The 11,839-nt window shown below is 34.5% G+C and overlaps 1 protein-coding gene across 1 annotated transcript; it reads left to right on the forward strand.

Moving 5' to 3' along the window:
• Positions 1–576: 576 nt before the first annotated feature.
• LOC133310124 (E3 ubiquitin-protein ligase PRT1) lies at positions 577–11,592 on the forward strand. Its single transcript, XM_061511021.1, has 7 exons — positions 577–703; positions 1,293–1,321; positions 1,403–1,582; positions 4,581–4,955; positions 5,066–5,269; positions 10,076–10,170; positions 10,778–11,592. The coding sequence occupies exons 1-7, from the start codon at positions 618–620 to the stop codon at positions 11,090–11,092; spliced, it is 1,284 nt and encodes a 427-aa protein (XP_061367005.1). The 5' UTR covers positions 577–617; the 3' UTR covers positions 11,093–11,592.
• The last annotated feature ends 247 nt before the right edge of the window (positions 11,593–11,839 follow it).

The raw sequence follows: 11,839 nt of genomic DNA on the forward strand, positions 1-11,839 counted from the left end.
TATTAATTCAACATTTTTTTATTTTTTAATGTAAATAATTAAATATAAAAATAATATTTTTAATGTTTTAGGAGATAAATTTTATCTTATATATATAAATATATATAAAATAAGATTATCTCATACAAATTAATAAACATTAATCCCTTTAATATATGAGTGTTATTAATATGATGTTAAACAAGATAAGTTATCAAATATGTGTATGAATTTTAATGTTGTATGCATTGCTGTATATGAAAATAATCAATTATAGAGTGCATAATTATTTTTTTATTTGCATAAAATACTGACACGATTCTTTCTTTTAGCGATTAATCAATAAAAAATGTTGACAAGATTTTTAATCATTTTCCCTAGTGCATCGCGCGCACTGGTGCTTGCACTAGTTTGTAAAAAGTAAAATAAAAAAACTCATCCCACTTTTTATTACTGCAGTCGAGAAAACAGAAATGTTTCCCCTTAAAATATAAAAAATCATTATTATACAAAAATAAAAATAAATATATTACCCTACAAAATATGTGAATAAATATATCGAACGGTTTCGTTAGCACACAATTCTGAACCCTCTGGGATACCCCATTGTCTCTCGTGTGTTCCAGAACATTCAGAAAATGGAGAACGACGCATTCATAGATCAAAACTTTGTCGACAATGAACAAGAAGAAATCTCTGATTCCTTTGTTTGCTGCGTTTGTCTGTAAGTCTCTTTTACAGCGTTTCAATTACATTTCTTTTTCCTTGAAGAAAAGAGAGGAAAGAAAAACACCCTTCTCTATGCTATTTGTGAATGTTCAATTTTGTTCTTAAATTCTTATTCAAAATCCAAAAGGGTCATCAGGGATACTTTTTTTTTTTTCTTAAAAATGAAATTTATTTATGAATTAAGTTGAAGTTGATGTGAACAATTGGAAATCTTTTTTTTTTTCTGATCTGAAATTGCTAAGCATGCATTGTATATCTGCAATTTCAATTAAATACTTAATTCATTGATCATGATGTAGCTGTAATTAGAAGAGGAAAAACTCAGCCTGGGTTTTATCAAGTCAGAGTGGTGATTGATAATTTTTATTTTTTAGTTTTTTTAAATGTAAAGATTTGACTCCAAACCCTCAAATGTGACTCTTTCTTGCTGCTTGATACAGATTCATGAGCTTTAAAGTTTTAATTATATTGTTTAAAGTTAAAGGATGAAGCTGAGTTTGGACCTTTTGGTTGTTGTGTTATTTTAAGTTGTTATGAGCTGCCTTATTTCTTTAGCTGATTTTGACTTTACTTTCATTATGCAGGGATGTATTGTACAAGCCTATTGTGCTATGTAAGGCAGCATTATTTTCTAGAAAATATATGAATATGTTGTTAGTGTGATAAGTTCTCAGCCTTTCCCCCCTATTTGCAGCTTGTGGTCACATATGCTGTTTCTGGTGCGTCCATAAATCAATGAATTGTCTGCGCGAGTCTCAATGCCCAATTTGTAGGAATCAATATTATCACTTTCCAACAGTCTGCAAAATGCTTCACTTTTTGCTTCTTAAGATCTATCCTCTTGCTTACAAGAGAAGAGAAAATCAAACTCTTGGTAAACCTTGTTTTCCAATGGCTTATGCATGAGCATGTTAAAATATATGTGCAGTGTTCCTTATACAGATATTTTTTGTAAAACATTTTATTTTATGTGATCTTTCTGTTAAAGTAAGCTTTAGAGAGAGGTGAGCTTGCAAGTTAATTTTTTTTTAAATATTTTTGCATTCACATATCAGAAATTACTTTTGTAAAACTATTGCAAACGCACAATCAACGTACACTCAAATATAATCTAAAAATAACAAAAAGAGAAATAATTAACAATTATTGAAAAGTCCTAAACTATGGAATAAATTATAGAAAAGCCCAATCCAAGTCAGTCAACTCGGGTGCATCATTATATCTTATATATTGGGGGATATTAATAGATTAAAGTCATTAGCGGATCAATTAAGATGCCAACTTTGTAAATTGTAATGTCATGCATGTAAATTGTTGGCTATGTCACTAACATCCGTGAGTAGCTGGATGACACACTTCCTGCACCTTCTCATTCCACTATCAAGTTTTCTTTGTTTGATGTTTGTTTCCTTTAATTTCCTGTAACACTCATCTTTCCATTCTTTGGATACAATTTGACATCTCGTTCTACATTATATTTGCATCTCCATCTAGCTGCTACTGTCCTTTTTGAAGCATTCTCTCCTTAAACATTGGCCAGAGATTTACATACGTGAAATGATGCTTTTATGAAAAAAGCTTTCTATTGACTAGTGAATTTAATATATTTAAATGTATTATTTTATTATGTTTAAACATGTTGTTTTATATCTTATATATTGGGGGATATTAATAGATTAAAGTCATTAGCGGATCAATTAAGATGCCAACTTTGTAAATTGTAATGTCATGCATGTAAATTGTTGGCTATGTCACTAACATCCGTGAGTAGCTGGGTGACACACTTCCTGCACCTTCTCATTCCACTATCAAGTTTTCTTTGTTTGATGTTTGTTTCCTTTAATTTCCCGTAATACTTCTATTTCCATTCTTTGGATACAATTTGACATCTCGTTCTACATTATATTTTCTTCTCCATCTAGCTGCCACTGTCCTTTTTGAAGCATTCTCTCCTTAAAGTTGATTTGTTTTTCCTTGTTTAACTTCCACCATCTTTCTATGGGGTTCTAAGCACTTATTTGTCGTACTTTGTTGTATCGAATCTCTACAAGCACCAACTTATGTTGCATAGTATATACTCTCCAAGGTAGACTTTGCAATCTACAGACAAGGCTCTATCCTCTATTCTAGCAAGAAAGCAATCAATTTGGCTATAATTGTGACCTAAACGAAAAGTATTTAGATGCGACTCTCTTTTCTTAAAAAGGTATTCACAAACATCAAATCATATGTTAATTAACTCTTAAAAATTCTTTGCCAGCCTCATTTCTAGTCATATTGCCAAAAATTTTATGAACACTGTCAAAATCTTCACTACTTTGTCCAATATGTCTATTTAAATCACCTCCTATGAGTAGCTTCTCCTCGCATGGTACCCCCTTAAAACCTCCTCCAGATCTTCCCAAAATCAGTTCTTATTGCATACTCATAGTCCAACTTAGGGAGTATACAGACCAAGGATATTTAGGATCAAATCTCCCACTACTAGCTTAACCAAAATGATTCCTTATTCTTTTGACATTAACAACTCTATTAAACCAAGGTTTATGATATTGTTATACCTCTCCTTACCTAATTTCAGTTTATGATAGATATTATTGTACCTCCCCTCCCCTAGGTAGTTGATTCTTGTGATTAGGGGCTTTTTTTTTCTGATTAACTACCAGAGAACATAGGAGAAAACTTATGTTAAATAGGAAAAAAAAAAATTAATCCTAGCTGCCTAAAGTACCTGTCTTCTCCTTTCACTCGTGAATGATCTCTAATTTATTATGTTAGTTTAGGTTTCCTTCTCCTTTAGTGGACTGTGGTGCATAAGCTTTCTAACTATTTGTTTCCTACTCTTATATGAATCGTGGGCCCCTTGCTGTTCACTTTCCGCCTAGTAGGTGCATTTTAGGATTTTCTATTTAATTCAACTTCTCTTAGTAACCATAACACACTTGAATACTTTTAGTGAAACAGTCCCTTCAACAGTGAAATGCTTGTACAAAGTGAAATACATTGGCATTGGTCACAAGCTGCTTGAACATATGGGGAGTCCCTTAATGTATTTCTGCAATTTATGACAAATATGTAAAAAATTATTAGTTATTAGTTTCTCTAAAAGAAATACTTGATGATGTTATAAAATTGTTAGAATTAACTTGTATCTTGATGTGATAAGGCCTACTTTTTATAAGGAAAATATATTATTCTAGGATATTATCACATTCCTACCAGTATAGGTATATGTATTGGTATGAAAAAGTTACTAGAAAATAGGGTACTGGTAAGGGAAGATATGTAATATAAAAAAATAAAAAATATAAACAATCTAGTACTTAAGCACATTAACCAAGCAAAAGATATCTATAGAGGACATAGACTTTGAGGTAAGCCTTCATATCTGGAGCAAAATGTTGCATTTCTGGTGGACCGGCTTGAACTTGAGTCATAAGAGCTCATTACAGTGCATAACTAAACCGCATCAGGACATATCTGATAAAATAGTTTTTCAAAAAACTATCCTTGTGTATCCTCCATTAAGTACCCATGTGTACCTAAGAGTGCCCATACCTGATATTTACGGGATACTTGGAGACTTATCGGAGTACCCATGCGATCTAGACTAAAGCAGAACAGCATTGATAAAGTTTTGCTGCTCTGTTTGAATTTTTTGGTGATGTTTTATGGATACCCTGAATTTTATTGTACGATTTTGTTATTTTTTTTTAATTGCATTCTGGGTATTTCTTGCACACTGCTTGAGAATGCAGTTTTCTCCTCCCTGGATGTGTTCTAGTAAATTTGTATTTATCATAGAAGTAATCCTTTTGCCTACTTTATTGGGCTAAGTTTGACAATCATTCTTTATTCACCTCTTGTTTCAGAGGAAGAAAAGACAACAGGCTTCTACTCCCCTCAACTTGATCCTGATAAATGGGGATCAGAAGCTAAATTTGGTCATTCTGGCAGCCCTTCATCCTCCTCTACTGTAAATCTGGTTTCCAACTCATGCAATGTGGGAACTTCTGAGTGTATCGAGCAATCAGGGGCCACCACCCATGAAGGAGATGAAGGAACCATCTATTCTGAACACTCTTCTGATGGAGAACCTGTAAATGTAATTATTGGGACTCCTGTTGAAGGAAAAAAATTGCCTCAGGATGATCTTTATCTACAACAGAAAATATTAGTTGCAGATGTGATGTGTACATTGTGCAAGCAAATGCTATTTCGTCCTGTAGTTCTTAATTGTGGTCATGGTAATCGATGCATTTAAGTTTTCTTTCAATTATAACTGATCAAGATCATCAATAATAGAACACTTAGTTGGCATATTGTTTTTGTTCTACTTTTTCCTTATTATCTACAGCATTCTGCGAAACTTGTGTCAGCAACTTGGCTGATGAGATGCTTAGATGTCAAGTTTGTCGAAGTCCACATCCAAGAGGATTTCCAAAAGTGTGCTTGGAGTTTGATCACTTTTTGGAGGAACAATTTCCTGAAGAATATGCACGACGAAGAGATGCTGTTGAACTAAGGGAAATCAAAGTCAATCCTGAGACCTCTTCTTCTTGTATGTATATTTGCCTACATTTTTTTATATACGCTTGATATCTTGAGGCATATTATTTGATTGAAATCATTGGAATATGTGTAAGCTTTCCTTTAAGAATATGTTATAATATTTTACATGGTTTGGCCTGTTTAAGCATTGAGAGTTAAAGCTTTTCAAGCATTTGCACTAGAGAGAATAGTTGCAATTAATAGAACTAAGTATAATGCACCAAAACTTTTATATACTCTAAGGATTCAAATTCCATGGAGAAAATTATAACTGAAAAAATGCATCGTGTGATTTGGAGTTACATTGTGTCAAACCTATAATATTTCATTATGGCCATCAAAATTTATTTTAAAAAACTGCATATCTTAGATTATAGAGTAAATTACATTGACTTTCCCTAAGAATTTGCCTTACCCCTACCTCTCTTCTAGTTTAATAAAATACACTGACCTTCCTTGTCTTTGATTTTTCAGTTTTCACCTGTACTGAAGGGGTTGCATAGAATATGAATGTTATTTTTGAATTGTGAATGGTGACGGATCAGGAGTCTTCCGTATAGTGAAATTGATTTCAGATGTGCAGGTCTTATATTAGTGCTAGATGCAATAAGGAAACCTTAGAAATATCATTTGCAAGAAGAGTATCAACTTGCAGCCTTCTATATTTGATTTTGGTTTCCTTTGTGCTTGATTTTGTATCTGAAAAGTTTTAACCTTTTTGAGCATATATTTTTTTGAAAAGTGCATCTAAAATCCCTTGAACTTTGGCCCTGAAAACAGCCACCATGAACTATAACACATTTTAATTTAGTGTCCTGGCATGATCCTCACCCTCAATTTAATTTAGCCACCGTCTGCAAACAGCCACCATATCATTTATATCATTAGTTCCTTCGATGCACTCTTTGTTAAGTTGCTAATAGTAACCTAGCATGATCCTCACCTCTTGCTAATAGTTCCTTTGATGCACTCTTACTAGAACCTTAACCATCATGTCAGTTGTAACTTCCTCTCCACTCATCTACTTCCCCAAAATCCCAATCATCTACTTTCACCTCTGATCTGGGTTAGTGGGTGAGAGTGGATGTTCAACCCAAGATAGGGTGATCAGGGTTTATATATGAGCTGGGATGAGCTCCTAGTATAGAAGACCTAGACTCAATCACGTCGGTCAAGGTGCCATAGTGCTCAGGCCACTGTGTATACAACTGAGAAAAGGAGGAAGTGTGTGTGTTTAGGGCTTGGTTCTGGTAAGAGGATGAAGGTGAGAGAGAGATCTGAATGTAAGATCGTGAAGAGTTAATGATCAAAAAGTCCTCGGGTGTGAGTATACCCTTTATGGAAGGGTGGAATCTTCTTAAGTTTCATGCAATGGGTGCCAAAACTGTTAGCCCTGGACCCACGCCGTGCAAGTCAGGGCTGCATATCACAATCATGAGATACGCTGTGTGAAAGAGTGAGGGAAATATCGGGTGAAGGGATGTTTTGTGTTGTAGTGGGATGATGGATTGGGCCCCAAGTTGGGCCTAAGGCACTCATCCATAACAACCTTGTAGTCATTCTCTGAGCACCAGTAGCCTCAAGATCCTCAACATCAAAGCAATTGATTCATGTGTCAATCCCAATGAGTCTTTGCTCGGCATTTTCCTCACCTTCCAAATTCAGCATAGCTTGTTGCTCATAGTCCCCTATCTCCAACGCATCCTAATCCACTTGGAAAACCCACCTGGATTCCATGGAATCTACCATTAATTTACCATCAATGTTCCCTCTTTGGGGTTCCCCCTCCTCAGCCATTGCCCAAAAAGTTGCAAAACTCGAATTAAAAAATAAGAACTGTGCACAATTGATGTAAATGTGAAAATGATATGGAAATCTTTGGGTTTGGCATAGAAAATGGGACTGTGAGAGAAAATTTGATGAATTTGACGGACTGTGTTTGCCATAAGTGGGGTCACAGTTCATTTTAGTTGAAGAAGAAGAATCCTTAATGCAAATTGAAAGGAGGCTATTGGGGTTTTGCGCAAAATGATGGGAGATAGAGGCAATGTCATTGGCGAGAGAAACTAGTTCATCATAACTTGCTAATGGAGAGTGAAAGGAGGTCATTGGGATTTTTGGGAAGAAAATGAGAGAGAGAGAGAGAGGTGTCTGTTTCTGCTGTGTTTTTTTATTATTAGTTTTTTAATTAAATAGAATAAAAATAAATTAATATGAAGGTTGTAAAAAATCAATTCAACTCAAAAACTTAAGCTAGTGAGTGAAGGTCATCAATGGTTTATATATTTCTCTAATACGTCCCCTCACACAAGAGCCCACTGGGCATGAAGGGTGGATAATGCACAGGCTTACCTTCTTGTGCTAAGAAATTTCACGAGAAAGGGGGGTGTAAGGATCGAACCCGTGACATTGAGGCTCTGATACCATATAAAATGCCAATTCAACCCAAAAGCTTAAGCTGGTGGGTGAGGGCTTTTTAATGGTTTATACTATTCTCTAACACGCCCCCTCATACGAGAGCCCATTGGGCTTGAATGGTGGACAATGCGCAGGCCCACCTACCTGTGCTAAGAAACTACATAAGATTTGATTAATTATTAATTAAATGGGGGCGGTGAGAATTGAACCCGTGACACTAAGGCTCTGATACCATGTAAAAAACTATTTTAATCCAAAAGCTTAAGCGAGTGAGTGAAGGTCCATCTGTGGTTTATATACTTCTCTAACAAAGGCTACGGATTGGGGATGGCTGGAGGCCCAAAGGGTAAGGATCTTGCCACGTCTCCCCTCCACTAGCAACTTAACGGAGAGTGGGTGGAAGGGTCTATTAAAGTATTAATATAATTGATATAATTTATGGACTAAATTGGAATATTTTGTAGTACATGGTGTCTTTATAAATGGGCCAAATTTTAGGGGATCTGAATGCTTTTTTCCCTATTGATTATTACTGGGTCAACATTAATTTTGACCCATAGCTCTATTTACATTCAGCTATTCCCTTCAACAGTTTGAAAATACCATAGCCCTGTTTCCGTTCAATGATTCTGTTAAATTTTTTATCCTTGACTCCCACAATAAAAAGGTTCTAGCTTTGCTCCCAACACTTACGAACCTTTTGCATAAGCTTGTATTCACGTCTTTGTTGCATTAAAACTCCTTCACAATTTTCAAACTCATTACATCTGTCATTGTTGTTGGAATGTTGTTGCATTGGAAGCCCAACCTACGGTTCAAGAACATTTAGCATGTATTTGCAATATTGAGACTTACTTTTTGGCTGCATATTTATTTTTATTATGAGTGGATCATGCATTTTACAACATATTGATGTTTTGCATAATAGCTTGTATCTTCATTTCATCCTGCTTGTATTTGCTCTGTGCATGTTGGATCACATTTTCTACTCCTCTTTTGCTAAAATGATGAGTTGATCTCGGAGTTTCGTATGGTCCAAAACCAAGTGTGTTTTAAGTGAACTTGGTTTCTTAGAGTCTAAGTTAGATTAGGTCTCCAATCAAGCTTTATTTTTAGGCTAATTAGAACTTTTGAACTCTACTTACTTAGACTTTCCAAAGTAATTCATTTTTCTCAAGTCTGTAATTGATATGGAATCATATGAGTTAGGTCTCTGTTTTAATCCTTAATGTACTTGAATTCTAACTTGGCTTCCAATTGCCTTGGACTTCTAGGTTGGTCGGCCTTCTAAGTTAACAAGCATTCTAAGTTCATAAGAATTCTAAATGGAGTTGAACTTTCACTTTCAAGAGTTTTCGAGAAAATTCTACATTTTTTCCCTAAGCCTTGGGCCCTAGGTGGTGTTATTAGTTGGTCAACGACTTATGAAGAACTGAGTAGACTTTAATTTCCAAGTGTTTGTAATACATAGGCCACTTAAGTCTTAATTATAGGTGTGACATCAAGACAATCATGTGTTTGCATGTTTGCTTGTACATCTTATCCCAATGCATGTTTTGTGTTCCTATCGTTATCTATTGCTACCAGCTTATGTATGTGTTTGGCATGTGATATTTTTTTTGTTTTAAGTTGTAACGCCCAATAGCACTTTGTCCATATATGAACCAACCCTTGGTCAGGCATGCTAGCTAGCTTGTGTCATGGCTTCCCTAGTTCTTTGTCCTAGTCTCCCTCCCTGGTTTCTCTAAACTAGTGTTGAAATCAATGAGCTCATTTTATAAGCTCCTTTTTTTCTTTATTGTTCTCTGTTGAAATTATAGGATTTTAGGTGGGGAAGAAGTAAAAGAGAGAATAAAGACTGAATAATCTTAAATGAGGCAGGATATTCTTACACCGGTGTAAGAGTTAGAAGTCTTATACTCAATCTTGACCATTGATCCACTTGTATCCAATGACTCACATTACTAAAATATTTGAGCCCTTAGATATAAGTGGGATCAGCGGACAAGATTGAGAGTGTAACTTACACTGGTGTAAAATGATCCTAACCCATCTTAAATTGATACTAATTTAATATGACACAAAATACAAAACACTAACCTGTATTTGTACTAATATTAGACTCCTAGTTCTAATTAAATAAGAAAACAATTCATGAAATAGAGTGATATATGGAAACCACTCCAAGAGACCATCTACATTACTATAAAATATTCTAAAATACGTTATATTATGAAATATTCTCTAGATATTCTAACATTCTGAAAACAAAGGCAGTGCCTTGCATTCTTTCTTTCCCAAGTGACTGATTTATAGGTCATACAATATGGTGTTTCTTTGATGCTGTTATTCTGTTTTTTGGCATTCTTTTAGTTATTATGCCATTTTCTTTTTTCAGGTTCATTGGATAATGGTAACAAAGAAGAAAATACAGAATGGTGGTCTGATCCTGAGTCAAAAGTTCACATTGGAGTTGGTTGTGATTTTTGTGGGGTAAAAGCTAGTCCACCATATCTTGCATTTTTGTTGATTTGTGATTTTTTATTTTTATTTTTTTGGTTGTGAGGGGGGCGGAGGGTGGGGAGGGTTTGGATTGGTGAAAGTGGAATTGAATGTGAATATTACTACAATATTAACATACACTTCATCTAATTTAACTCATAATTTAGATTTGGGCTCTTATCTTACATGACCATAAATATCCTGTTCTAGCTCCAAACCTGTAATTTTATTGTTTTCAAGTTGATCTATATATGGTTTCACTTGACAACTGCATTATACTGAAAGCCATATCTTGTATATTATTCCAAAGTGATAATTGATATGATCTTTTGTAGGATTTCCCTTTTTTTAAGAGAGCATGTTATCCTTTTTAATTTTATTTTTATTTATTTTCGATTTTATCCTGTCATTTAGCTTTAGCAAAGAAGACAAGGGATTTAATACTATTGTGTCCATTTGAGATGCCTAGCTGAAAAGTCATATTTACTTTTTTATTTTATTTTATTTTGTATTTATCTCTAAGTTGCAGCATCCATAGTTCCATACTATTATACTTCTAGTTTTCTGCAGTGTGGTAATGTGTGGCTTTTCTATATAGATGTTTCCAATCATTGGAGATAGATACAGATGCATTGACTGTAAGGAGAAGATGGGTTTCGATCTTTGTGGTGATTGCTATAACACCCGCTCCAAGCTTCCAGGCCGATTTAATCAACAACACACCTCAGAGCACAGATTCAAGCTTGTACAACACAACATTATGCGTAACATAATGTTGAGACTGGTCACGGGACAGTTAGGGGACAGTTCTATGGACAGTGAGTCTTTTGGAAATTTAGAATTTGCATCCGAAGGGACCCCTTTGTTTGATGATGGAGATGATAACCAGAATGATTCTGAAGACCCCAATTGAAAAATTGAACTTTCTGATGGGGGTTTTAGTGGATAACTTCTTGGTGATCTCACAGATAATGCTTCAAGTAAGTTTGCAAATCAAATTGGTTGGGAATTCTCAAATCCACATGGGTCTATGTGATTTTCCTAATTTATGCTAACATTGGCATTAGTTTTCCATCCCAACTAAATTTTTATCCAGCTTGTGGCAATCCGTGAATATTTTCAGCCAATGACATTAGATGCTGGAAATTTTGTTAGGCCCTTGATGGTAAGAATCTTCTACCTTACTATATGATAATATTCAGGAATGTACATATTCTTAGAGTTTGCCTGAGATATATGAAAACGTGATTATTATAATAATTGGTATAACATTCTAAATAATTTACCACTGAACAGTGTGTATTGTCCTATGTGATTATTTGAATGTGATGTATTATATGATTTGAAAGATCTTTAAATTATGTTACTTTTCGAAACTAGTAAACTTGTGTTGTCAAGGTGCTCTTATTTTTCATTTGGAAACATTGAGTAGCAAAGCAGTTTCTTTTATGAGCTGTATCTGCTAAGGCATCAGAGGTAGGTTCTATTTATATTGAATGATCCATAGTATAGATGTTGATGCGAGCGAACCTTTTGTCTTTCTCTTTCTTTCCCTCATTTTTTAAGATATGTCTAAATATAGTTTAGACTTTAGACTACTAGATTATAATGTGAAAATGATTATATAAAAAATGGGAGTTACTAATCTCATGTTGCTTGA

This window comes from Gastrolobium bilobum, unplaced genomic scaffold (assembly GCF_033153095.1).
Source record: "Gastrolobium bilobum isolate Gb01-03AN ecotype WA unplaced genomic scaffold, APGP_CSIRO_Gbil_v1 utg6459, whole genome shotgun sequence".
Classification (NCBI taxonomy): domain Eukaryota; kingdom Viridiplantae; phylum Streptophyta; class Magnoliopsida; order Fabales; family Fabaceae; genus Gastrolobium; species Gastrolobium bilobum.